The sequence below is a fragment of the Cololabis saira genome, chromosome 23, assembly GCF_033807715.1.
Source record: "Cololabis saira isolate AMF1-May2022 chromosome 23, fColSai1.1, whole genome shotgun sequence".
In the NCBI taxonomy this organism is placed as follows: domain Eukaryota; kingdom Metazoa; phylum Chordata; class Actinopteri; order Beloniformes; family Belonidae; genus Cololabis; species Cololabis saira.
The window spans coordinates 19,334,847-19,362,712 of NC_084609.1; the positions used below are offsets into that span (position 1 = coordinate 19,334,847).

Here is a 27,866-nt window from a genome sequence, read left to right on the forward strand (position 1 = left end):
CCAATGAATGAATGGAGAAGTGAGGGAATACAGAGAAACAAAAGAAGAATGAAACCAAAAGACTCAGCTTGTTTTCAGAGAAATAAACAGACACAGAGACAGATTGAGATCATTGATTACTCTTCCCAGCATCCTGACATGGATCGTTGTCAAAGCAACAATGCAAGAGCAGAGCCGACAGAGTTGTAATTCAGCCCCATTCACTCCCAGCTAATCAGCCTCTGCCAGCTCCCCATCCATCAGCCTGTTGGGCTGTGTGCGCGCGCATCTGTGACACATTCACCCGCATGTAGGGGAAGTGAGAAAACAAATGGACAGTATGCGTAGACATCGACGCACAAGTTTTTGGCTCTCCAAGTTTGATTTATCAGTTTGACGTCGGAATGTAGCAGAAGATTCCCAAAGTAAGTCCAGGAATCAGCCCGTCCACTATGCCAGGTAAAGGGATACAAGGACTCTGAGAGGGTGTGCACCCATGTGTTTTAAGACTTGTGTGTCACACCTGATCTGCTACTCCAGAAGACTCCCATGACAGTAATTTTCAGCTTGCAAGAAAATCCCACAAAGAAATTCACAATCTTCCTCAGTCATCACTTCGAATTTCTGTCATTCTCCAAAAACAGCTACAGCTTGATGTGCACAAAGAAAAATGGATTTGGCACAGTAAGTTCGGGTCAGGATGTGAACAACGATTTCTCCTGAAGTAGTTGGTGAAAGTTTGTACAGGGGCAGCAGAGGTCAAATTGGAAACTGCAAATCAGACTTGGCGAAGACCAATATATCTAAAATAAAAACAAAAAGAGGCACTGGTTAAAAAAATTGCTAAAGACCAATCATCAAGAAGGAGAGATCAATAAAAGCAGAGAATTGTTTATTTTTTTAAGAGGCCAAATGATAGATTTTTCGATGGCTGATGATGATGCCAGACTTAAGAAATCAGGATAGTCGATGTCTAAATTTTTTCCCTCTAATATGCTGGATGAATTTTTCCCCTTATTTATAACAGAATTACTCAACTGAAACCTTTATTGAGAAATACTTTGGTTAACTTCTCTAAGTGATGAAAAAAAAAAAAAAAACCTATTTATTCTGATTACAGCCGTAATCAATTTCCAGGGTACCAAAAGTTGCAGGAGAAATTGCCTCTGGGGTCCATTTTGTAGAGTCACAACCAATCAGAGAAACAAAGCATGTGAAGTAGACACAGTAACGCCAGTGAAGGACTGCTGGAGAGTAATTTGATCCGCAATGTTATAAGTGGCGTTATGGTCCCCTAGCTAGTCAAATCCATCCCTGTGATATTAAGGTTGTTCTCCTGAAGATCAATGGTTGGTTGTAGTGGGAAAAGCATCGTGAATATGTGGAAGAAACGCTGAAGACATAAATCCTGTAGGTAATAAATGTGCCCGTTTGCAAAGAAGTAATTCAGCATATCTTTTGGTCCAGAAACTTTCAGTGTAGTTGACTGAATATTTGACTCCCTTGTTGTCAGCTTTTAAGACACTAATGCACTTTTCCTCAGTCCTTGTGCATTAGAATATGACACCGTTTGACATTTCTTCACCTTACCAGGTCGACTTAGACACAACAAGTACATTGTGACCAACTGTGCACGCACTTTTGACGTCTTGATGCAAGTCATGTTATAGTTTGCTACAGCTTATATCTACAAATGCTCCTGCTGACATACGCCGTCATTTACTGAAGCCCTGTATGATGCAAGATGATCAGAATAAAAAGGGTTTGGAAGTGATTGTGATAGGCTTAATGCATCAAAGTTAAATTCTGCTTTGATCCCAGAATGTAAATCTAATTTTCCACAGATGATGCTTAAAACTTAAAGCCACTAAGCTTCGCTAAACCTTCCCTTAAAATCATCTTACAGACAGTTTGTCTAATGGTGATTTTTCTTTTAATGTTCTGTTTATACATCATCCCTGCATCGTGTACACTGATCCCTGTGAAGGGTTCCCTGTTTGCTTGGCTTCGGTCATATACGTGGTATCCTTGCGTGTTCATCCAAGAGAGATCAGCCAATCCCTTGTCTGCTCTTTAAAAAGATTGCTTTTGAAAAAGTAGAGATATTGCTGATTGAAGCTATGAGATTGAACTCCCATAGCACATTGAAATTTTAAAGTTAAAGAAGTTTTTTTTTTTCCCTTTCACTGACCGAGCCAACATTGGTTCTTGCCATTTATTTTAACTGTGACCCCAGTGCCCCTACTGTAGACGCAGATGAGAAATTGAGGGAAAAGAAAAAAAGAAAGAATAAAGTTAGTGGAGCAGAGCGGTGAAAAAGCTTGAAAGTGCTTTCAAGTTGTGCAGGCAGATGCTTACTCCCCAAGACACAAAGTACACATTTTACAACCACAGACAAACAGAAAACCTGCAAAGACGTAATTTTTCATACAAGTTCACGCATGTGTGCACAATCAAATACATGGATATAGAATCACTGTGCAGACAGAAGCTGTACAAACACAGCTACACACAAGCGTATCAACTGGCGCTGTAATAGTACAGAAAATACTTGGGGCTTGGCAGCAAGTGTTTTTTCTCTCCCTGATTGCTGGTCGAGCTGAAGACGCCAAATAACTACAGCGAAAAATGACCATGCACATGTACACACAGTGCTTGGCAAGTTACATTACATTAGTTTTGTGTTACTTTTGAGTGACAGTGTGCAGAAATGTATGACCAGGCATTATTAAATGCTAAAATGTATTTTATTGTAGGTAAAATTTTGCCCAGGGGAGGGAACAGTATAAAGACTGTGGAGGTGCCTCTCGCTAACAACACCTGGATATAATGGGCAAAGGGTAAGCTCTTGGTGGAAAGGTATCCAGTATCGCAGTAGACAAACCTTAAGGGCAAAGTGGCTGTGGTGGTCAGTGGCTGTAGCTCTGGCTACATTAGGCCTAGCTTCCACTGGAGCTTTACCAGAGGAAAATCTTACATGCGGTACTTACAGAATCTCTAACATGGCTGTGAAATGGTCTTTTTGGAGCCTTATTTGGCCGCCACATGTTGAAACATTCCAGCCTGTGCTGTGGACTATCGAATACTAGCGGGTACAACATGAAAAACTAGTGGCCTTTTGAAAAATTTATTTATTTTAGTGCTTTTACTGTAATAGGACTACGTAATGTGTTGAAAATTGATCATCATAATATCAACATGCGGATTATCAATATCACAAAAACAAAATAATATCACAACAAATGGTAGTCTATTATTTTCCAAGTGACATACATTCAGTGTAAATGTAAATAATATAGTTGATCATTCGGTTGGAACCCTGCTGCCTGATGTACTGGATTTATATCTCTCAATCCACATTGTCAGTGCAAATTTTCACTTATTTTCACAATATTTTATTACATGTCTTCTTCATATCATGCAGCCCTATTATACAGTTATATAATTTAGGCTATAAATTGAGGACCTTATGAGAATTGTTTCTCTCCCATGGAAACCTCATTGTTTCAATCAACTGTAGCCGTAAAGAACTGTACTTCTTCTCATTGAACACCAGGTGGCATGTTCCGTATTTTGTAAAGACTGACCATGGGAAAGAGGAAACAAGGCTTTAAGGGCTCATTGGGATAAAATGTTTATCTTGTTTGACCTATCCAACATCTCAACTATGGAATTACAGCAAAACAAAATAAACTAATTTTACCCATAGGATTTATTTTTTCTGGTACATTCTTAAAATGCCCCAACACTTAATTTCAGTTTAAAAATGCACAATAACTGGTGTTACTGTGATAGCTGGTATAATATTACAAAAATGTTGGTAGTCATTTATTATACTGTATTACAGCAAAACACAATATATTTCTGTAAAAATGTTACTTTTTCTAATTCATTACTTCAAAACAGTGCATGTACTTTCACACGGACTCCATTTCTCTCTCTATCTACCCAGCACCGTTTCTAATTCTGTCATGCAGAAAAAGACAGATTCACGTCCCGATCTACGGGGTCTTGAGAGCTGCTTTGCAACACACAACAAACTGCTTTATAATTATTGTTTTCAATCGCCAAGCAATCACAGAGACAAGCCTGAAAAGACAGAAGTAGGTTTACAGGTCAAAGAAAAGCATAGCTGGCAACCCCGGGGTTTAATGGGAATCAGCAGGTATTTTCTATTGGATGTTTTATTGCAGAGGCTGTGGGGAGATTGCTAAAATGGCTTTTTCAGTTGGATGGGATGAAATTCACAGAGCTGCTCGGGTAATAATTACCTTGATGACCTCTGGCAATACTAATGCCATCCGGAGAGGGCTGTTAACTTCTAATAGATAATGTCAATTCCCGCCCAGCTGGGAGACTGGCACCATAAGGCCAACATCAGTCAGATTATAATAGAAAGCTGGGACTTAGAAAGACACATATGCTCTCTTAGAGATTACTTATTTTTCGAAAGAAATTACTCACTCAAAAAGTGTAAGGAACACAAATACCACATTACTTACAGAGGGAAGCGTTGTACAGTTCCACTTTGGACAAATCTTCATACGGTTACATAAATGTAATGAGCACATCACAAGCCAACAGTTTACAGACAAGTCTGCCAACAGCTGAGAGTTTGAGACCCTTCAGACAACAAAGACGGCCTCACCTTGAGATCAAAACCACGGCGGGTGTAATTAGTTACAAATGGATGGGCTGATGTCTGTGCTCCCTGTGTGCGCCTGTGAGTGTGTTGATGAATTGTACAAGTCTAAAGTTGGGAGGGGAGCGTAATCAAGGACAAGAAAAGAAAGAGCTAATTCAACCCAAGAGACATGCGTTGTCAGCTGAGTCAGTTGGTGTGTGTGTGTTTTGTGTGTATTTGTTAGAGAGTGTTCATACGATTCACGCGTGTAAAATGTCTGTTTTATTTATAATTCATGCCATAATTTAATGTGATTACATTCACTTTTGTAATTATATTGGGAAAAAGGTGCTGTAATGTGTAGCAAAGTTACCACTTAGCATGAGTAGCCTCATGAATATTGTTAACATATTTTAAATAATTTTCCAAAAGTGATCTTACACCACCATATATAGCTTATAAATAGATAAATGGTATGTATATTAGGCATCAAAGTGCATTTAAATTAATATGGGATTCCCCACCCGTGAATAAAACAACATAAGCCTGAAGCAAGACTTGGATAATGACACAAACCTCCCCCACAGTGGAGGCCAAGAGAGGCCTGAATCTGAACTAAAGAGGCAAAGCTAAACAAAAAGCCAGAAGATTAGTGAAGAGCCAGAAAACTAATTAAATGAATCTCAAGATAAACGCTTAATTATTTTCTTACTTTTGCTCATTTCCTTCCCATCTTCAGTGCTGCCTTCTAAGCCTCTGTGGAGAGGCAACTGTCAGACAGAGGTCTCAGCCAGGCAATGCATTTAATACAACCATACTTTCCTCCACAGGATTCCAGAGCCAGTCATCAAAACTAAAATTTGACCTGTGGTTGTACAGGTAATTACCCAGCTGTGCTTTTGGAAGGCTCATCAGCGCACTGTATAAAATGATTGTACTTTCTGTTTGGGGTTGGTGGTTCTATGTCTATTTCACCTGGCCACTATCGATTATGAAGTTTGGCTACAAAGCTATCCACATCAATGGAGTTAAGCCATTTTAACAAACATTAAATGTAACACGGAGGGATCCTACTATTAACTCACTGCAATAAAAAAGGAAGAATAGAGTTCTTCAAGGTGTGATGTATGGCTAATCGCAACACAATGTGGACATGTGGGCTAGAAATGGAACTCGAGACAATAAACTTGCACATGGTTTAGTTTAGTTTTATTTGGTCCATTAGTAAATCAAAACATGCACCACAGTAAAGCTGGATATATAAATAAATGAACCAAAAAAGGTGTAAACTGAAGCCGTAGCTTATATGATGCCTACCCTTTTTTACATCACATCACAACAAATCAAAATAAAAAGTATTACACAGATCAATTACAACAAAAGCATGTGATATAGGATTTACAGGAGAAGCTGCTCTTGGTCATAGTTTATATTTATCAATTGCTCTAAGTTTAAACATTTTTTTGAATTTTCAGAGAGAACTACACATTTTTAGCTATTAGACTATTCCACAAGTTTACCCCTTTAACAGAAAAACATCTACTTCTAAAGTTTGTCCTTACCTTTATTTTTTTAAACATACAAGTGCCCCTGAGTTCATACCGACTTTCTCTGGGTGAAAACATTTCCTGAATGCAGTAAGGAAGTAGGTTGTTGTGTGCCTCATACATTATAATAGAAGTCCTTATAATATAATATAATAATAAGTAATTTATAACATGGTTCCAATGGGCTCAACAATTAACCCTCGTTTTTCCCCAATCTAGGTCCTCGGCCACTGCCCTGCTTATCTTATGGCGCTTTTGCATTAGTACCACCTCAGCTCGGTTCTACCCATTTTGCGCTTTCGCACTAGGGCCGAGACGAGTAGAGCCGCTCCAAGTCGATACTTTTATCTGTAACCATTTCAGCCAGGTTCTTTGCAGGCTGAGCAGGGACTATTTCTGACGTCACCACCTCTTCGCCACCGATTGGTCGGGGGGCGGGGACGTCACCACCCTCCGCGCCTCTGATTGGTCGGGGGCGGGGGCGTCAGACGTTTGAATCAGGAAGCGGGAGTCAGAGCGAGGGGACTCGCGGCTCGCGGCGATTTTATTATAAAGCGCAAAACGTCTGTTTGGTGATCCAACTCTGAGGTGCAGATGTTCATAAACCTGGTGGCTGTCGAGAAAAAATTAAAAAAGCGATGTAGACGGGCTGTTTTACTCTCAGCCGCTCCCGGCTCCAGCTGATTTCTCATCTGCGCCGACATGAACAAAGGTGTTGCGCAATCGAGTACGTCACAGCAGCTTCACCCCACCCTGCCCACTTCTCCCCTGGCTGTGGAAAAACACACGTGTGGAGCCGTGCCGTGCCGCGCCGAGCAGAGCCGGGCTGATCCGATACTAGTGCAAAAGTGGCTTTAGATGCTACTTTGCTCCAACACAACTGATTCAGAGAACCGATCATTACCAGGCTCCTGCAAACCTTCATGAAAAGCTGATTGTGAGGATCTGGACTGGGAACACAACGGGTCAAATATGTGTCCCAAAAATGACATCTGCACGATATATATCCACCATAGTACAGCAAAGAATATCTGCTTTTTACATGATGATGAGTTAAACCATTACAATATGCCTATTTAACCATGAACAAAGAAATCTAGCTTTACCATTTTGGCAGTTACTTTGCATCCACTACAGATGACCCATCAATAGGACTGGCCTTAATATTAGGTCATTTCAAGAGCACCGATCTTTACTCAGCGCCGACACCCCCCATCCCATGCACAACCACATCTGTTTTCAGTGTGTCTGCTGAGTGAATGTAGTGTTGGTAGCTTTAATCCCACTTGGATTCCATCGTGAAGGCGAGAAGAAAGAGCTGTGCCTTGATTAAAAAGATATATTTTGTAAGTGCATCGCAACTTCTTGCTTTATAGCACAGAAATTCAGTTGCAAGCACAGTTTGATATGGGAGGCGTAGTGTCAGAGCCATATGCTGCCCTCATCACAGTGAGGGTCAATAGTAAAGCCGCGTAGTGAAAACAGGAGCTACTCTCTTGCTGGAATACTTGGTGGCAGAGGACCTTTTTCATAAAGCTTCTATCACCTGTAAAATAAAATGAATCACTGCCTGGTTGGGACACTGGCCTACTATTGACTTTTTGTGGCCTCTTTCTAGGACTTTTATTTATACATCACTTTATTTAGGGTATCACTATTTTCTGTCGTGCAAGATGTGACCTACATGTTAACATTGGTAAACACTCTAAAACTGACCTTTGCATTATTTGCTCACTAACCTTCATCATTAAGCTACATTGATTTATTGTGTACGGATTAAAAAGCATTTTTTTGTACACAGTTCAGGGATGGTGATTAAGGATGAATTAACATGTTTGGGACATGTTCATTGAGCTGTATCTGTTACTATTCTGCATGAATGGAAAGCCATAGCTGCGGGTAAAAATACACAGGCTGCATCTGCTGTAAAAAACATGGTTAATATATTGAGATGTGGGCATGGATGAGAAAAATATTTTACATCGTTATGCTCATAATGATTGGACATTTGCAGTGAATCTAAATCAGTAAAAATACACCATTAGCGATCCAACATCACTTCTAGGGACAGGCTAAATTAAAAATAGCCAAAATCACCGTCAAGAGGCATCTCGCTCCTGCACCGACCAAATAATGCTTAAGTGAAAATGTGACTTTTCCCTTATCAGCTGCTTTAGTTCAGAAGGAGATCCTGTAACATCCGCTACAGTATATGTTGAAATATTGCCATGCATGTCAAATGTTTTCGTCACATCATCTTTTTTTGAAGTTGAAATAAAATAAATTGGATAATAATAAATTGGATCCAGTCACTCCTCATCCCATCTGAAACTTCCTAAGCTTTTTGCATAAAATACAAAGTTAATCAATTTTTACCTTTGATATTATGGAGACATTGGTTTAATTTTACAAATATCCATTTTTAACCAGTCAGGTTTTAAAATGGTCCAAATATGGTTACATCTGTATCCAAAAGTCCCAGTGTTTATGAACTTAATGTAAACAACTCACAGACCAGTGGAAGGCATCATGGGAATTCATTTTTCAGTTGCTTTTGTAGCACGAGATCTTGTGGTATCTGCTACATGATAGAATATTGCCATGTAAATAAATTCCACATAACAATTGCTTCTCATCTTTTTATGTCCAAGTCTAAGCGTCCACAGCCAGTACTGCTGCACTCCAGGTGTGACAGTTTTTGTTAATTTATTTCATAGAGGGTGTAGTTACCAAAACAAATGAAGCACAATAGTGATGGCTGCTTAGTATTGGGTCCTGGTTCGGATGAAAAACTGTCAGTTTCTCAAGTTCATTAATATTCTCTTTTTTAATATGAACTTAGTTCTTAGCTCAAATCTATCCATTTCTGACCAGTTAGGATTCAAGTGTGGTCTAAGTATTACCGTCCAGTTTCTTTAACACAATTGCTCCAAAGCAGGGTTTCTTAACCCTGGTCCTCGGGTCCCACCGTCCTGCATGTTAGATGCTACCCTGCTTCAGCACACTGTGGTACAAGTGACTGTATCATTAACAGAGTTAAGCAGACCTTGATGACAAGCTGGTGATGGCCATTAATTTGAAACAGGTGTGTTGATGCAGGAAAACATCTAAAACATGCAGGACAGTGGGCCCTGAGGACCAGCGGTAAGAGCGTCAAGCGTTTTGATATCGTAATACTATGTTTTCAGATATTGTTGTTATTTCTGTGGTTTGAGTTCAAGGGTAAGAGTTCATATCTTTTTTTTTTCCTGTTTGGAGTACGTTTAAGCATGTCAGTTACTTTATTTTTGCCATCATGTTCGAAATAAAGACTTTAATTGAATACTCTCCTACAACCTGGTCAACAAGCTCAACAACCTGGGACTAACTCTGCTTATGGATTTTGGACTTTTTGACCAACAGACCACAAATCAGGGTGAGAAACCACACATTATCTACTCTGAACCTGAACACTGGAGCACCACAGGGTTGTGTCCTGAGCCCAGTCAGATTTACCGACTACACTCTTGCCTGTGGACCCATCCACTCCCCTAATACCATAGTGCAGTTTGCAGATGATACAGTACCCCGTAGTGAGACTAAAAACAATGACAAGACCAACTGCAATTATGAGGTGCAACAACTGGTGCTGTGGTTGTTCAAATAGAAACATTGTCTAGAACAAATCCAAAACAAAGGATATTGCTATGAACTTGAGGAGAGACAGGAAAATAAGCAGTTTACATCATGGTGGTTATGTTCACCTCTTATGCAGCAGATAGAAAATAGAAATAAAAAAACGTTAGCTTGACAGCTACATTAATAGAATAATGACACCTTCACACAGCAACATGTCAGTCATGGAATTAGATTTCAGCGCCTTAAAGGTTTCATTTCATGCTAGGTTCCAACTAAAATGGTCTCTCTAACCATGCAAGGTTGACAATGAACTAAAAATTCAACTATAAATGAATCCTTCAAGTTGGATGAATAACACTGGTCTTTGAAAAAAGCATGCAGAGCTCATTCACAGTGAAACAGAAAGGAAATCTGTTATTCATGAACAATAAGCATTCATCTTCAAATGGATTTTATTTAACAATGATTTTTATAGTAGCTTGAAGCTTTATTTTGATATTTCAGTAATTGTTCATTATCTGTATTTTATTATGAATAGGCCTTTCTTCCTTTAAGAAAACCTCCACTTTTGTATATATATTGTCAATTACATTTCAGTAATAACTAGATGGGTCAAAAAGATCATAATCATGCAATTATTTTAGCCATTTATATTAATCAAATGTGGTGGTTGGGCTCCATTCCTTTCATGTGAAGAAGAACAGCACTGATAATGACAGGTATATAAATGATTAGGTCTGGACGTGGGTTAGTGGTGGGTTAGAGGTGGGCTGAAAGGCTACTTGTAGAGGAGGCTGTAAAGACAAGAGGGTAAAGCAGCTGAAATATTGCCTTTTATGTGAGATTTATCAACTTAATGTGCAGAAGCTCAACAGCTGACGTGGGCAGGTGTTGAGATTTGTCAGTGTAGTGAGATGGAAGCCAAATTCGACCTGCCTGAAGTGAGGTTTCTTAATAATTTAGAAAGAAAACTTAAAATGGATCAGTGTTAAAGGGCAAAAAACTATAAACAGCAAAGAAAACTTACTAGTTCATCTGTAATTAAGTCTTTTTAAATTATACACAAGGATTTTCCTTTTTTATTGATCTTTTCATTCTTCTTAGTATTTATACATTTCATGACAATGTCCTACAAGAGGGTTGTTTTCCACATAACTGAAGAAAAAAGCTAATGAAAAATGAAACAAAAAGGTTAAAAACACATGGAAAGATTATAAAATACTGGAGAAAGAAAAAGTATCTAGTAGGTTTGGTACTTTACAAAAATTCGGGGAGTTTAAGGGAGAACTACAAGGTCTCCCACGTTAAGAGGCGGTCGAAAAAAAAGGCTCAAAGCTTATCGGGAAAAGTTGTAATCCCCCTTCAAGATTAAGCTCAGACACTCTGGCCAACACTTTAAACCAGTGGTAAGAACTGCTGTAAACAGTGAGAAGGGTCCCACTATTCTTAGTTTTGACACACTGTTATCTCGCAGTATGGACCTGTGCCCTCTGCATTAAACGACAACTTATGAAACACCCAACACTAACACAGTATCCATCATTTTGGCATCTCATTGTTTCTAGTAGTGGTTCCGTTGCCAACCCAAGTAAAAGAAAAAAAAAAAAAGGACAAGCAACAGCCTTGCCTCATTCCCCATTCCAGATCACTGAAGCACAACCATTGACCAACACTTGCTGTCGTAACGGGACTTATAGGATAAACTTACACCCAGCCTTAGGGAATTTTACAGTGACAAGAAGATTTATGTCCAATGCCTATAGTCAGCCTCAATGTAAAGACATGATCTTGTAACGCAGCAGCTGTGTGGAAGTTGATGTGTTCAACAACAGCATCCAGGGTGTTCCTTCATTCATTACTGTAACCTAAAATACAAAGCTATTTCCAGATTTCCCTGAAGCAATTCTTCCAAAACAAAGATTTTGCTGACTGCGCTGTGACTGAAATATTACTTGTGCAGAATTTCCTACTATCTCCCTCGTGGGAGTTTCACGACCACCGCAGCTGTGCAGCAGCGAAGGTAAGTGGGGCATATTCAGTTTCAGACACTGTATTGGAGCGGCAAATATTTAACTTTCTTAATGCATTGAACGAGAAAAGACACCAGACAAAAACAGAGAAGCATGACAAGGTGCTAAACAAGTCCAATTACAAGAACATGCACCCAAGACGACACAGCCCCGACCTCTGACTCATGCTAAGGAGACTTAAGCACCCATTCTGAAACTTTTAGGTGATTAACATTTGTGTACACGATTGTTGACTCACTCTCTCGCGCACACACTGACAAGAAACACCAGTGAATAATTACGCAGCAATTATTATGGCTGTTTGGTGCCTGTAATCAGATTGCCTTGCAATTATCACACTGTAATCGCAAAATAATCACCTAGAAATTCCCGTGGCACTCCCATGTGTGGGCGTTCACTACAATCTGTGAACATATTTACATATAGATTCAGAAGTTTCTGTATGCATGGGGTTATTTTTGCAAAGCGAGGGAGTGCTCTGCATCTATATTAGGATCTTCTGTATTATTCTGTTACCGTTCTCACTTTTAAGTCTTCGTCTAGTGTCTTGTCTCTAGCCGTCAGTCTTTCACGCTCCCAGCTTTAGTACACATATATACACTCACACCCTATAAAATCTGCCTCGTCTGCCACTTTTTGCTCTCCCTTGCTCTGTCCTCTTCTTCATCAATGTTTTGTCAGCTCCCTTCATCTTCTTGGTCCATCTCCAGAGCTGCAGAGTAAACAAGTGACTGACTGCTGTCACAGCATGCATTCCCCCACCATAGACATAGAGATGAACAAAATACACTCTGCTGACCTCCAGAAATCAAACACACACAATACCAAAGACGCCTTTAGCCTGTACACAGTGATCTGACACCACAGAAAATATCTATGTGCTGACTGTCACGGCTTACAGCCTCGGGTGAGCTGGCTCCAGAAGCGCATTGAGACAAAGATGGACAGATAGACCGCAGCAGAGACACCCACACACACCGCGTCATTTCCACAACAGCACACAAACACTGCTGAGGAGGAGGTATGGCGGGAAAGACTGGGGTAAATGGAGTGATCAAAATAGATGAAAAGAGAAGGATCTGTACATACTGGTCTCCAATGGATTCTTTACTCATCTTGAGCCCCGTCAGTCTGTAAATATTTGTCAAAATCCAAAGTGATGCACGTTTTTCCACAAACATTTGAGGCATAAATGGAGAAACTGACAGCATTTTTATCTGTCAACATCACTCGGGCGATTTCGCAAACTGATTTGAGGCTGTGTTCGCGCAAGTCGACGCTCCAAAGGCTACAGGGGCCGCGCTTTTAAGACTCAAATCAAAAACAGACAAGTGATCCATCTCCCACTGTGGATTTCCCTCTCTGTTTCTTCTGTCACTCATTTACTCCGGTTGAAAAACAGACATTCCCGGCTAACCGGATTTTGACAAAACTTTTTAGTGACTTAAAACAACTTGAGAAAATGAATTAATTAAAAAAAGGAGATTGAAAAAAAGTAATCCAGATAATGACCACAAAGAGACGATAGTAGCTCAGCTCATGCTAACCTACGATGCTAATAAATGTTACTTTACATATATTCTGGTCAAATTTGTCCATCCATCCTTGTTTCAGATGCCACTTCGGAAACGACATTTGAGAAGAGCTGCCAGAGCTGAGACAAGGACTCCCAAAGCTCTGACAACGCTACCCCAGGACCCTCATCCACTCACAGAGACCACTAGTCCATCATTAAAATCCATGCAACAAGCCATATTATCTCCAAAAGAAGATGAGGCACATAAAATTCACTCCCCATGCTGTTGTCATAAATGTGAACTCTATGGAGACCAAAACCATTTTTGTAACAGACTGTAAATGTGTTTAAACCTGCTACAAAGGTGGACTTTTCTTTTTTTACATTAGGGTCAGTAGAGACTGACTCATGCTATTAGCCTCCAGTGTATTCAATGACCAGCAATTTTCTCTTCTTCTATGATGGTGACAGCTTTGAAAGGAAATTGTTTTCCCTTGTTTTTCATGTTGCCTATCATTTAAAGCCATTCATTTCTACTACAGCCATGACTGATTCCCAGTTCAAAAATATCTGGGTTTAATTCACACCGTCTGTTACAGCCTCCCAACTGAAGCTCTACCTGATACAGGCAAAAGGTAGCTCTAGGCTATTTAAGGCCTCCCCTTCCTAAAAACCCACTTCCCTCTGCCTGGTGGAACAGAAATCTGTAGAGGGGGTGTTCCCAGTTTTATAAACATATCTTGCAGGCGTGGAGATTCGGAAAGCAAATTGATCCTTCAAATGAGACGGCACAAATGCCTTTAGAAGCATAAATCACAGCAGAACATCCCCATCTGGTAAATATTATGGTCAATACCTGCATATTGCATGAAATGAGCCAAGATTTCCAAGCATGTCCCCTTGAATGCCTATTTTAGTGTGGAAGGATGACTGACTGGCAACATGATCATTTCACTCTCAGCTAGTCATTTTACTGGTGTCATAGCTCTGAAACATGAATCCTGAAGCATAACAAGAGCAAAAAATGTACAAAGGAAATGTGATCAGTGTGTGGATAGTGAAGAGTGACAAAAAACTGCAAAACATGACTCTTCAGATCTGCAGCCACACTCAGAGGATCTGGATTCCTATCCTTCTTGCAGTGGTGGCAGAAATAAACATGAAGAAAAGCTGATGACATGTCGTAAAATGTGAAATGTGAAACAGCATTTGCACTGTAAGTAATTTCAAAAATAAAACTTGAAATACTACTTTTGGGAGGATGAACATTAGAAAGGGGGCTGTACCATTCATGTCTATAAGCCGTAGTAATTATGCGCCCTGCTGCTTTCAGAAGGCTGCTGGGACTTAATGGGCTGAGAAAGAGGATCTTTTCACACAGTATAAAGCTGCTGCGGACAACAGGTAGTGTATGAATCGCTTATACTACTTTAGAAGACCATTGTTCTCATTTTGCTTTTTGTTTCCTTTCGTTACCTTGAATCACCAGAGCACAACAGCAACAACAGATGTTTGAAGATGTTAATTCTGTCAACTCTCATGACATGAAATTGTTCCTCCTGTGGTGCAAGAGTCTGTAGCATCATTGAAAACGACACGCATAGACTGGAGAGCTAAAAAGAAGGGCAAACCCATACTTGTCGATTGCACACGCTTGCATGCCAGTGTGAAATCTGCAGGCTGCAATTTACCCGAAGATTGAACTTCCTCTGCAGTGTCCCTGGGGGTTTAAACAACTGCTTTTCAGCTATATGCTTGTTTTAGTTCTCATAAAATTGCACGCCTTAGTCACTGAACATCTAACATACACCGAAGTGTGTTACTAACATTATATTATAGTTATTATATCCTAACAGTGGATTACAAATGGCAAATATGGCTCCCTGTGGTTTCTTTATGCTGGTGAAGCTCCATTCTTTTTTCACACTTTATATTTGAAGACTGGATGTTGATGAAGACTTCATCAACACGTCGATTATAGTTTCCTGTACAGTCTATGCAAATAAAAATAAAAAAACACCACCCGGCATTACCAAAGGAAAAAGCAAGACTTACCAGTTTCTCTGGAAATATGGACGAAGGCCTCAACACCACTCTCTCCGTAGTTGCCCTCTGAGGCAAGTGTGGACACGTAGTTCCACTCCATCGCAGTGACGATGTCCATCATGGCCTGAGCCTGGTAAGAGTCCGGTGGCACCACTCGGGAGAAGAAGTCATAGCGACTGTTGTCGCTTAATTCAGGGGCTGTGGAGGCATAGCTGATCTGGGGGATCTGGAAAAGTCGATGAGAAAAGAAAAACGCAGATTAATACCCATGCCAGTTCCATTGTTCAGTTACCAAAATAGCCCACTGAGGCATCTGAAACAGCTGTAAAACTTGTGATGTAAATGTGACAACATCTGTTTCAACTGTTAGGAGTCTTTGCGTTTCCTCAATTAACTCTTCCCCCCAGTCTGGGACACACAGTCTGTGTCCACATTCTCTTCATAGTCTGAACATGTAAGTGTCCTGAAACTCAGGGAAAGCGTAATAAACTAATGTCATCAGCCTGAGGGGTGACTCATTTGATTTTGCGCTCGAATGACCACAGTAAAGCTCTCTGTTGTTTGACGGATGGCAGCTCTTTCCCACTAATGTATGCACCCTGATTTGTGTTGTATGCATGCTTTGATGAATAAAGTTTTGCTGATTTTAATGTTTTTTTCCCTTTTTTTTTTTAGGAAGTTATAGTTATTTCCAGATCTGATCAAAAGACAACACATTTGGTGGTGCAAGTGAAAATGACGTATTTATTTACTTAGAGAGGCGGAAAAGGTCAACTCCGACCACTGAAGAAGGTTGGATGTACATTTTAATGCAAGGCATGAACACACTTGCTCAGTGCTTGCCACTTATCTCAGGATGCATGTCAACGTCAGGTCTGCAAGGGCCTAAATGGATTAGTGCCTTTCAAACATGACCTCTGCAGTATGTGTGACCTGCCCCACCAGGTGAACCACTTGCTGAGCTGTGGGTGTCTATGCAAAACAATATCTCAAGAACACCTTCACCGTGGAATCTTCAGTCAACAGAATCTATGCAATTTACAGCATTAACCAGACAAAATGATGCAAGGATGGTACATTTATTGACAATGGCACATGGAAATCATGTTTTTGTAGACTTCTATCACTAAAAAAAGGGATGTGAGAGAGAAAGAAAGATTTTGATTTGGCAAAGACGTTTGGAATTACATGAATTGAGTGGAATTTTCCACTGGATTGGGATTTATGATGGTGAATTACCTAAAATATGGCAAAATTCAGAGATTTTGTCAGTCGTGCTCCTTATACCACTAAAATCTGTTAAGTCCTAGCTTCAAACTGTTCATTGGTTTATATTAGCAGCAGGCTGCTTAGTTCTGGTTGTCTGGGCACATTCTCGTCTTTTTAACGATGTGTTCACTTAGCCGCTTGGTGTTGGAATTTTGATTTTAGTTGAAAATGATTTTTGTAGGCTTTAAGTTGAGCTCCATCTCATTTTCTTGGTGCCTTGCCTGTATCATGTTGTACCTGATTAAATAAAATGGCTTAAATTAGCTCCGTGTCATCTCCTCTCAGTCCCAGATGTGCATTTTTTGAAGAGGTCAAACGTTTGGCTTATATGTGAAAAAAAATGTGTTTTCTTTTTGCCACATTACAATATAGTTGACAGGAATATAATTTCTAAATCAAATGCCACATAATGGTAACAGCAACACATTTCTCAAAACGGTTCAAAACATTAGGTAAAAAAAAAAAAAAAAGCGAAGACAACTTATTTTGATGTCAGTTTACAATGTTCATAACATGCTGGTGCATATTTGAAATTCATGTATTTGAGAAAAAGGAGGAAAAAAATGGAGAGAAGAAATGACTATAGACTCAAAACAATGACAATTGGAAATGTCAGAAAGGTAAGGAAAATGTATGAAAGAAGTCTTTTTTTTTTTTTTTTTAACACAGACACCATTTTCATGAGTGAAGGATGACGTATGGCGCAAGCAAAACAGACAGGGCTAGAAGAGACCCCCTTACAAGAAAAAGCACAAAGGGGGGTTGAGAGAAGACAGGAAACACACACACAGACACACACATCTTGACAGTGATTGGTAACATTGCAGGCCGAAGGTGTGCAATGGCTGACAGGCGGATTGATTTATTTCCCAGACGGAGGGGGACAGCAAGGAAGGACCCTGTACTTGCCAGCATTCACAAACAACTAGAGGCTGAACACATGCCATTTGCATTTATTACGAGCAAGACTTAACGTTCCGTCGCAGCCTAAACATCAGGGGTGCCAAAATAAAAATTTAAATAAGTGTCTACAATTGCAGATCACAGCAAAAGCAGCTGGTGCAGTCTGAGGAGTTTTAAGACAGAAAATGTGTGTGTTGGCGTGTTGTGTGACTGGAATCACTATCTTTATTCCCTTTAGATGTCATCTGAAGTTTCCGTCTCCGCACATCTACAGCTGTCCTTTGACGTTTTAAAAGTTGAGGAACCATTCTGTATGATTTTGACTGTTCCAGAGATTTGCAGTGAGATGTGAATAACCCAGAGTTTGAAAACTCTCTCTCTTGCTTCAGGAACTTGTTCATCTGAGCTGTGGCAATCCATAAAGTGAGAGCTTCACCCGATCGTTATTGTCACTACAGTTCAGAGATATTAGAAAACCAAGGTTGTACTTGTGAGTACACTGTGAAATAATGTCAAATAAGGTGAGTGTTTTTCTCAAGTCACATACTTGCAACTAAATTCACCCAAATTATAGAAATTGACCATTGAAATAGGAAAAAATGTCTTACATATATCTGTCATGTGTGGATTTTAAATACATAAAAGAGAACTCTTAGCATGGTCTTGGCAGCAACACTGACTAAGTTTACATGCAGTCAGAATTCGGGTTATTGCTAATATTCCGGTTACTGAAACGTTCAGAATATTCAGTTTACATGCGTGAGCAAACAGGGTTATCCCTGTTTACATGGTGATTAATCATTTGGGATATCTGGATCAAACCAGCGACGCGCAGAGAACATCATGACGCAATTACCGTCATTTCCGCTTCTTCCTGTATCCAAAACAACAACAATAGTAACAGCAGCACAGCGGATAATCAACAGTCCAGTACGAGTCGTTTTGTTTCTTGGCCCTGTAGTTCGCCTTTTTCAGCGTCTTCCAGCGGTGCTTGATCTGGTCTGGCGTTCTTACAAATCCTGCTTCGCTCACCTTCTTGTAAATCTCGCTATCACTGTAATTTCTACAGTCTACAAATGACAAAATGTTTATATCTTTCATTACATTTATGAAGTGATTAGTCTCATCCTGGTCGCCATGTTTATAAGTACTTCCTGGACTCAAAAGAACAAGATTCCTTGCGAAAAGAACATTTGCAGAAAACAAATTCATGTTCCTTTTGATCGGGATATTTCGTTAGGCGTTTACATGACCGAATATTCGGGTTAGAAAAGAGTAACCCAGGGGTCATATTCGGGTTTTTAAAAACCAAAATATGAGCAAATTCAGGTTATTCAAAGGGGTTATTGGTGTTTACATGGCCGTGCAAAACCGGGTTATTGCTAATATTCCGGTTTTAAAAGGGTTATTGACTGCATGTAAACGCAGTCACTGCTCTCTCCTGCAGTCACTGCTGCCATGGCAGTGATTTCAGTAATAAAGACACAAGCCTAATTCAAAAGTGCATTCATCTATGTGGAGAAGGTGAACTGAAGTTAACATTCAGCCGACCTGCATAAAATTGTTTTCCAGAGAACAAACCAACATGCCCCTTCAGTCAGGAATGTGGTCACGATTATGTCGTAACGCCATGACAACAGCCAATGAACCCCCCGACAAGAAATGCATCTTATTCTTCAGAATAACACACAAGGATAAGTTAATTTGAAAAACAGAACCACTGTGTCTGTAGGTTTTAGTTTTTATAAATTCACCACTCTGTGTGAACTCAGAAGTTCACGTGTGGGACATCAGAAACAGTGCTTTTTGTTTCTTCAAGTAGGAGAACACAATCAGAAGAAACTTTCATAAAGTCCAGGATGCATATGTATAATTCATAGGAGGATAGCGATAAACATATCAAAGCTCGGCCAGCAGATAGAAACAACAACGGGAACAACCGGTGTGCTTGTGGCTCTCTGTTGTATGTGCACGCCATTGTCTGTGTGTGTGTGTCTGTGTGTGTGTCGCTTGTCCTTTCTCTCTGTGTACATTCAAATACTTGAATATCCATTTCAAAGAGAAACAAATGCATGGCTGCAGTAATATATGAAATGTTTGTCTGTTGACAACATCAACAGGAAAGAAACCCTGCGACCTGCGCAAATCTGATACTTTGATCTTTTGTTATTTCACTTCCCAGCTGGTAAACAGACCAGCACGGCTACAAATGCACTCGTCTGCACTGCATGCTGATATTTCCTCTGTCATTATTGACAAAGGGTAGGAAAAACAGAAAACAACTTAAGCAATAAAAGAGGTAGAGCCACAACTAGACTCTGAGACAGAATACCCTGTTACACGCTACAGGCCTAGACCTAATACTTCACAACCACACCTGTGTTTCCAAAAAAATGACACCTCTCCAGACTTGTATGCTGCTAGAAATACTTGTACAGTTCGTATAAACACAAGAACCTACTTAAACTGAGCGCATCTAATGTCATGTAATATTTGAGAGTTGTAAATCATTCATGTGCTTGGAGTTGCTCACGACTCAGGGATTTTTTAAAAGCAAGTGGAGACCGAGTTAGAGGTGGGAAATTAACGGCTCGGTTCCCCCATTCCGCTGGGGAAGAAGATTATTCCTCCAATCCCCTTAATTCCATTTGCTCTAATGAATGTGTGAGAGTAAGCGAGAAGGAGAGAGAGGGAAACACAAGTGTGTGTGATGAAATAGAACAGGCTGATGTTTTGTTTCAATTAACACTTTCTAACTCTCACACTCTTATCAGAAGGGAAATGTATTCTTGATACACAAGTCATATAATTATATTTATATTTATATATATATATATATATATATGTATATATATATAATAAAATAAAAGTTGTGCTGATCATCCTTATTCAATTCATGTTGCCCAAAGTCACACCACTGGCACCAGGAATGACTGAGGTGGTGGGTCCATCACTTGGGGCTAGGCTGAAACTTCAGTGAGTCATTGAAGGGATTGGCACCAGTTTTAGCTGAGATATTCATGTTTTCAACTGAATGAACCCTAATGACTTTGATTAGGTTGTGGAGAGAAATGTCTTAATAAGCCCCAGAATAAAGACCTTACAAGTGGAACAGTGCAGTTGTATGCAAAATCTCTGCCTCTTCAGGTCCAAAAATGTCCATCACCTGCCCGTAACATGAACCGAACAGCAGAAGATAAATGACGTTGTTTCTCCCAGTAAATAAATGTAAAGTACCTTAACGTCCAAGGTAAACTGAATCAAGAGGTTCTAGATACAGGCTTTGACACCCTATTAGTTCCCAGAATAAATCTAGCTGATTTTCATGACGTCTTTTCAGCTGGACAAAAACAATCACACAAACCAGACCCAAACAACTTTAGATGCATTTTAACTAAACGGTTGAAGGGCTCTGAAGATTTGGGGGGGATGGATAGCTCGTTGAAAGACAAACTGTCTCCATGGTATGTCTGGTAGCATTTGCACTGCACACAGCAGTGCTGACGTGATGCAACAACCAGCTCACTCGTGGCAGACCAGGAACATTTAATCCTTAATTCAAGGACTTCAGGATTAAGGATTTAAGGAAGTCTAGGATCATTAAGGTGACTACAAATGGGATGCAACAAGCAACATAAAAGCTGTGATACTGGGCAAGTGTTTGATGATTAAACATGGAGTAAAAGTATATCTGGACGGTACCAAATACATGGTGCTGTACAATGGCCAGGGTGTCAAAGTTTCCTTAGCCTTTGAGGCCAGAGAAGGTGAATTGGGGATTAACCTGGCCCAAAACTCCTCCAGTCTGAGCTGGACACTCGGATAATAATCATAATATGAGCTGGGTACTTCCCGTGACATTAAAATGTTGCCTTTATAACTGCTCTTTTTTTGTGTGTGAATTTATGCAGGAGTACCGTCATGTTTTTTTCTTGGCAGTGAGTTTGTGGTATTGATATTGTGAGATCCCAGGAAATATATATATATATATTTTTTATATCTGACAAAGCCAAGTTGAATTCCGCCTCTTGTATTCCCAAGGATCATCCAAATGTCCCTGTGTAAAAAATCGTAAAGGCTTGCAACACATAAAACATACTCCCATGTGCAAAAAGTCTCAGTTTCACCATTTGGTACCCACATTTATGCCTTGAAATTTATTAAAAGCCAAAACTCCTTCCTTGAGCAACAAAACAAACATTTTGTGTGCTGTGGCTTCCATTGAAAAACAATTTGACCAATATTGTTCTTTTTCCTCAAGTACAAAATGATTGTATTTCTACTTCAGACCAATAACTACTAAAAAAGCATTAACTGGCGTGTTTTGTTCATCATTCAAACAATCAATGTGCACAAGCAGGCTGAAAATTCTTTAAAACTTTGTTTCAACTAATAGCCACTCATGTTTGTCACTGGGTTTTCCTGAGGTAACTCTGCAGGAGTTAAACCAATACAATCCAATGTGAGCCAATATCCCAGAACTCCTGCAACAATAGACGGTCAGGTTTGTGCTGAGTGTTCCTTAATGGCATTGGTGATAGGAGGAAAACATTTCATCCCCTCACTGCAGATCTATCTGAATCCCCTGAGAGAGGCGAGCAGATAACCAACAGCTGGATTTGGACCTTAACAGATCTTAATAGAGTTGTACAGATCTTTATAGAGGGGCCAAAACAACTGTATGGACAAACATGTAAAAGCTTCAGACTTATGGGAACTGACCCTTCAGGGCTTCTTAGGGGTCATTAACTTGAGTTAAAGGATCCTTTGAATAACGAAAAATAACCTCTGGAAAAGCCTGTGGGACATTGTTGATACTTAAGGGTTCCAATCTAAACATCCTCTTAGAAAGAGATAGTCTTGTACTGCTGTTGTCATGTAGAGAGCTGACAGAGGCGCAATTATGACCTAAACTGGCCCTTGAGTGTGTTTGTGTGTGTGTCTGGCGGTAATGGAGCTGTCGGGGGCCAAAGTCTGAACATTAGGTTGATAGATGGCAGCGGTGCAAGTGTAATTAACCCCAGTGCATTACACACAAACACATGGCTGCATCCTACACACATACAAACAGAGAGTTGAACAAATATGTGACCCCCAATGGTCATTGTGAGTCAAGTGTACAGTTGCTGGTCAGGAATCGGGGTGGCAATTACATGAAATAAACACACAATCATGCTTCCGTCTTCCCATGGAATTACCGGCTTCTCCGATGTCATAAAACACGATCTATTGTCTTCCTGAATCACCTGATTTCTAAGCTTTAACTGGCAGGCAATAACATACATTTCGATGACAGGTGGTCGTCCAGGCCCTCAGGTAGCGAAGTAAGTACAAATAATGATGCTCCCATATACTGCACCATCGAGTTGAGGTTTTGATGTCAGTAAGCTCTGTCATATCAAACATATGATATATGCAAGTATGTATGCTATGCTAGTCCTCTGTTTCATCAATTTATTTGGTTAACTCAAATAAAGAGATGTCTGGCCGTTCCAGGTATGCCTTTAAGTATTTAGCTGTAACTCATGGCCTTGCAAGGAATGAATGCTTCTTATGAACAGCCAGCATAGATTTTTGCATGTCCATTATCAGTCAAAGTAGAACTAACACACATCTACAAACTAATTTTCTTAATTGGACTCCAGATGTGCAAACTACTGACTCCAAAAAAACTTTTTTTTTCATCAAAGAAAGAAGAAAATGATGTTTGTGAAGTAACAGCTTAAGGCCGGGACAAACCAACCCGATAATTGGCTGGACGCCGTCGGGCAAGGTCGGTGACTCGAGTCGGGTTGCTGTGTCCCGTGCAGTCGTCCGTCAGCGTCTGCGTTCATTTTGGCTGATTTGACATGTAGAACAGGCCACTGGCCGTCGGCTTCTATGATCAATCCGATTGGTGGAGCGCTAGCCTTTGACTAGCAAAGTTAACCGGAAATGACGATGGCACAGACGCTACACTACAGTCTATCATGTCATCGGATTTGATTTTGATCGTCTTCGACTGTGTTGTGAACACCAGTATATTTTCATTATTAGCATCGTATTTTTGATCCTTGTTGACTTCTATCAGAAGTGGAAGAGGGTGAGAAATGCCCAGGACTGCAGGACTGACTTAAATAGGAGCACTGGGTGATCAAAATAGGAAAAAAAAAACAAAAAAAGAGATTTATTTTTTTTTAAATAAAAATTTTAAAAATTAAAAAAAAAGTAGTGAAAAAACTGATGACAGCGGGCTCTGTTCAGAACACGAGCCGTCATTTCCGGTTGTTCCTCCGTTATCTTTCTGGGCGACATCAGAGATTAGCACAATATGCAGTTATGGTGACATATTATGCCTATTAAAACGTACACTCCAGTCGGCATCGGGTTGGTGTGTTCGGGGTGTATTTTTTTGACCGACTCGGGTAGACAGGAGCCGACTTTCAGTCAGACTGCTTTTCTGCCGACGGGTTATTGTGTACCGGCCCTTAAACAGAATGTATTTTTCTATTATTGGGATTTACAAGTAGATTAGTTCACATTTCAGAGCAGGCTAATGCAGGGGGTTACATAATGTTTTTTGTTACTGCAAATCTGTCCACCATTACTGCATTTTTTACTGAGACTGAAATTAAGGAATGGCTGATAAAACTGAACACAGATACTCAAGGATGAAAGATGCACATATTTTAAATTGATCTGGTTGTTAGGAACCTTGGTTTAAGTTGGTTTGGAGATTAAGCTCAGCCCTTTAACAGCCAGCAATGGTATCTGTTTAATGAGGAGTGGACTGGCACAGAGGGACTTTACCAGCCTAATTTACCAGAATGAAGACTGCTGGGGCTGAGACTTAGGCGGCTCTTGCACTGCGTAACCCCACTGTCTCTTCTTGAGACCATCTGTCTTTCTTTACTTCTCAGTGACTGTCCTTTTGACTTTGTTTCTGTGTTTTGATCTTCAGTGCTCTAGATTTACTGTAGCTCTGCAGATTCTTTAAGTGTTTTTTGTGTAATGGCACTTAGGTGCAAAATACACTAAAACCAAAAACAGGAATATTTCATAAGACACAGTAACACCACAACAGAAAAACAACAATAAAATAGAACAAAACCAGAGCCCTGCACTTTTACAAAGCACTAGAAACAAGACACATTTAAAGAGGACATGTTATTCAAAAAAGAAAGAAAGAAATGTTCTGTGTTTAAAAGTATCTACATGAGTGAGTTAAGTAGCAATCATCTCAAAACACACCAACCTATCACTACCCTGTTGCTTTGTCTGTGGCAACACGAGTCTTCAGATCTACTGGGTACTGTGACATGACAAACTCAGGACAGAGTATAATTATCCATCTTTATCTTCATTTTAATTTTCTGTGCCTTAAAATATACCAAAACTGTGTAACCAGATTTAAAAAGAGGTACTCCACATGGAAGAAGGAAGTGGAGTATAGTGGCTCATTTCATCCTGCGAACTGGCCGCTATGAAGACAGGCAGAATGTGCAGGTCAGTTAGCGGGAATTAACTGTAGGACGCTGGAACTGCAAAACGGTGGACCTTCTGCCTGCCCGTTTTAGACACTGCATCACCATTTACAGCAATAGACCCGATAGGATCCAACACTCCATACCATAATGTGGCAATAGTGTACCACTTTAGCTGTTTGTCAACTGCCAGTAAAAGATTTTAAATAACTTTTTTTTTTAAAATAAGAATAACTAGTGCCATGTTTTTGCCTTTAAATATCTTTAAAGGTATAAACAAGTTTTCAGTTATAATTGCATAAATTGTCTATATTTCATACTTTCTTGGGGTTACATTTGCATAAAATGCTAAAAACCAAATTCTCAAAAATTAAAAATACAGAAAATGGAAAAAAATTTAACGGAATGGGGAAAAAATAAAACCAATTTCATAGGGCCCTACCTCTGTTTGCTGCCCTGGATCTATTTGATAATTCTGCCCCCACACAATGTTTCTGAAAGCACTTTTATCAGCATTCTGGGAGGTGATTGGTCCTTACAGCATCATTAGCTGCCAATACTTGCTGTTGAATCTCAATATTATACTAGTATTAATATGTTGCATAACTACACAGTCATATAATTCATGCTACAGCTCAAACAGTTTTAATAACACTAACCCACATTGATATTGGAATTGAATCAAATCGTGATAATCGATTCTGAATCTTAAGAAACGGAATTGATTCTTGACATTTAAGTCGATCCTCAGCCCTAGTCACGACAACACATAATAGTGACTCCACACTATGACACACTGGCACACATCTTCAAGTAAGGCTACACACTTAAAACAACATAGCAGCCTGCCTTTCCACGGCATGCCCCACTTAGAACAATGAATTGTTTGTACATACTGTACAGCCCAGTGCCATTGTGGGTTTATATCAAAAACAACAACGAAGGCTGACAGAGATTACAATGAATCATCAAATCTAATGTCTACAAATGATTTAGATTTTGCAAGATAAAATGGAAATGGGACAAAAATCTGTATGTTGTAAATTTACATAATTAAGTGAAATAGATTTAAGAGTTTTCTTGAAGCAAGACATGGCCAAGACTCAGCAAGGCCAAAATCATCTGCCATATTTAATGCTGAAGATTTAAGACCTCACAGAGTGGAACTTTTCAAGCTTCTCATACTGTACAGTGAAGCTGTGGTAAAACATAGCAAGACGGAATTTGACCAACCAATGTGGGCCACATAAGTAAAAAAATTAACAAAAGTCAAAACAGGGAACGGATGTTTTTAAGTACCGTAAATGTTTTTGATCTCCTGCTTGTTTGAAAAGTGTATCTATTTGAAGCAGGTGAACCAATGCCCCCCTCATGGAACAGGTTTCCTTTCATTTTATTGGGGAAGCGGTTATCTGCATTAAAGAGATGCCGAAAACTCGAAAAGACTGCATCAAATTGAACTAAGCTAAATTTATTCAGCATCTACGTGTATGGGATGCGTACAGGTTTTGAGAAAATAGTGCCCGAATTCTGAGAGCTCTTTGATGTTTTTCCACATGCACCAATGGCGATCTAATTTCAATGCATCACAAGGTTGGACTTAAAAACTCAGCTAAAATAGCAACAGTGCAACTGGCCCAAACTGCTTTGTTTTGTTTGTTGGTTTCTTTTTTTTTTTTCTCCATTCCATTTTATGAAATGCTGCATTTTTCTTTTTTCTTGGTGCATCAGCTGAGGTTTTGTTGATTTAATGGCGCAGTCAGAGAATGAAAAGCACTCCATTCTATCCCAGATCAGTTACTCCCTCAGGAGGAGAAACACTACTTTAATTGTTGCTGAACAACACTGATATTCCCCTTACAATCCTGGCTTTATACTTGCCACATCATAGCACATTTTCACTTGAATAGCAGCCTGTCATTTGTTTGTTGACAAGTAAATATAAACAGGTAAGCATGACAAATAAAAGAAAGACAAAGCAACAGAGACAGAAAGAGGTATAAAAATGGAAAAAGAGGTAAGTGAGTGGCAATAGGAGTAAGGGGAGAAGAGAGACGATGACAAGTTTCTTATTGCAGCAAAGAGAAAGTGAGGAAACAATAAGTGGGAAAGATGGGAGAAAAATAATGAGCTGATGCTTAAGAGCTGAAGCAATGGTGTTGAAGAGAAGGCAGGAAAACAAAGGAAATGAAAGAGGACTGATGAGAGAAAAGCTGTAGGATAATACATTAAAGAAAAAAAGGAAAAAGGAGGTAGAAGTGAAACAAAAAGGTTGACTGAGGGGAAACTGGAGTAATTGGTGCAAAATAACAAAACAGAGGCAGGGGGTGAAGCAAGGCATACTTGAGGAAATAAACAATGAGAAAGGTATTTAAAATGCAGAGGTAAAAAAAAAAGAAAGATATGATGCTGATAGAAGATGAAAAGAAAAAGGCCCCATCTTGCTGGATGCAAATGCACGCAAATGACAAAGATGAGACTGATTTTGCAAAAACAAACGAGAAGAAAAGAGAAAGAATTGCAAAGGTGAAATGTCAAAGGAAACAGAAAAAGTGATGCCAACATTGGATCCATTATGAAGTTCGTTTGGGGGGGGGGGGGGGGGGGGGGGGGGGAATTGAACAGCTGTGCTTTATGTATACTTGGTGGCATAATTAAGCAATGCATCAATGAACCTCCTGAGGTGTCTAAGTCCCAAAACTTAAAACTCTGATAGATGAAGAACTGAATCCCTGGTTCTCTTAGCTTCCTTTACTAACAGTTTATCCGGGAGTCTGATCTATAAGCAAGGGAGTGAATTAATCGCCCGGCAAGCCATTAATTCCCTGGAGCACCTCAGTGGCAGACTAGAAGAGAAGGTGCTTGTCTGAT

At 39.8% G+C, this 27,866-nt stretch overlaps 1 protein-coding gene across 5 annotated transcripts in view; it reads right to left on the bottom strand.

Moving 5' to 3' along the window:
* The window catches only part of grm8a (glutamate receptor, metabotropic 8a), a 360,407-nt gene that overhangs the window by 202,805 nt on the left and 129,736 nt on the right, over positions 1 to 27,866 (bottom strand). For all 5 annotated transcript variants that reach the window (XM_061714149.1, XM_061714148.1, XM_061714150.1 and 2 more), the window contains exon 3: positions 15,370 to 15,586. In XM_061714149.1, coding sequence (XP_061570133.1) covers positions 15,370 to 15,586 — 217 coding nt within the window. The remainder of the gene's footprint in view (positions 1 to 15,369; positions 15,587 to 27,866) is intronic.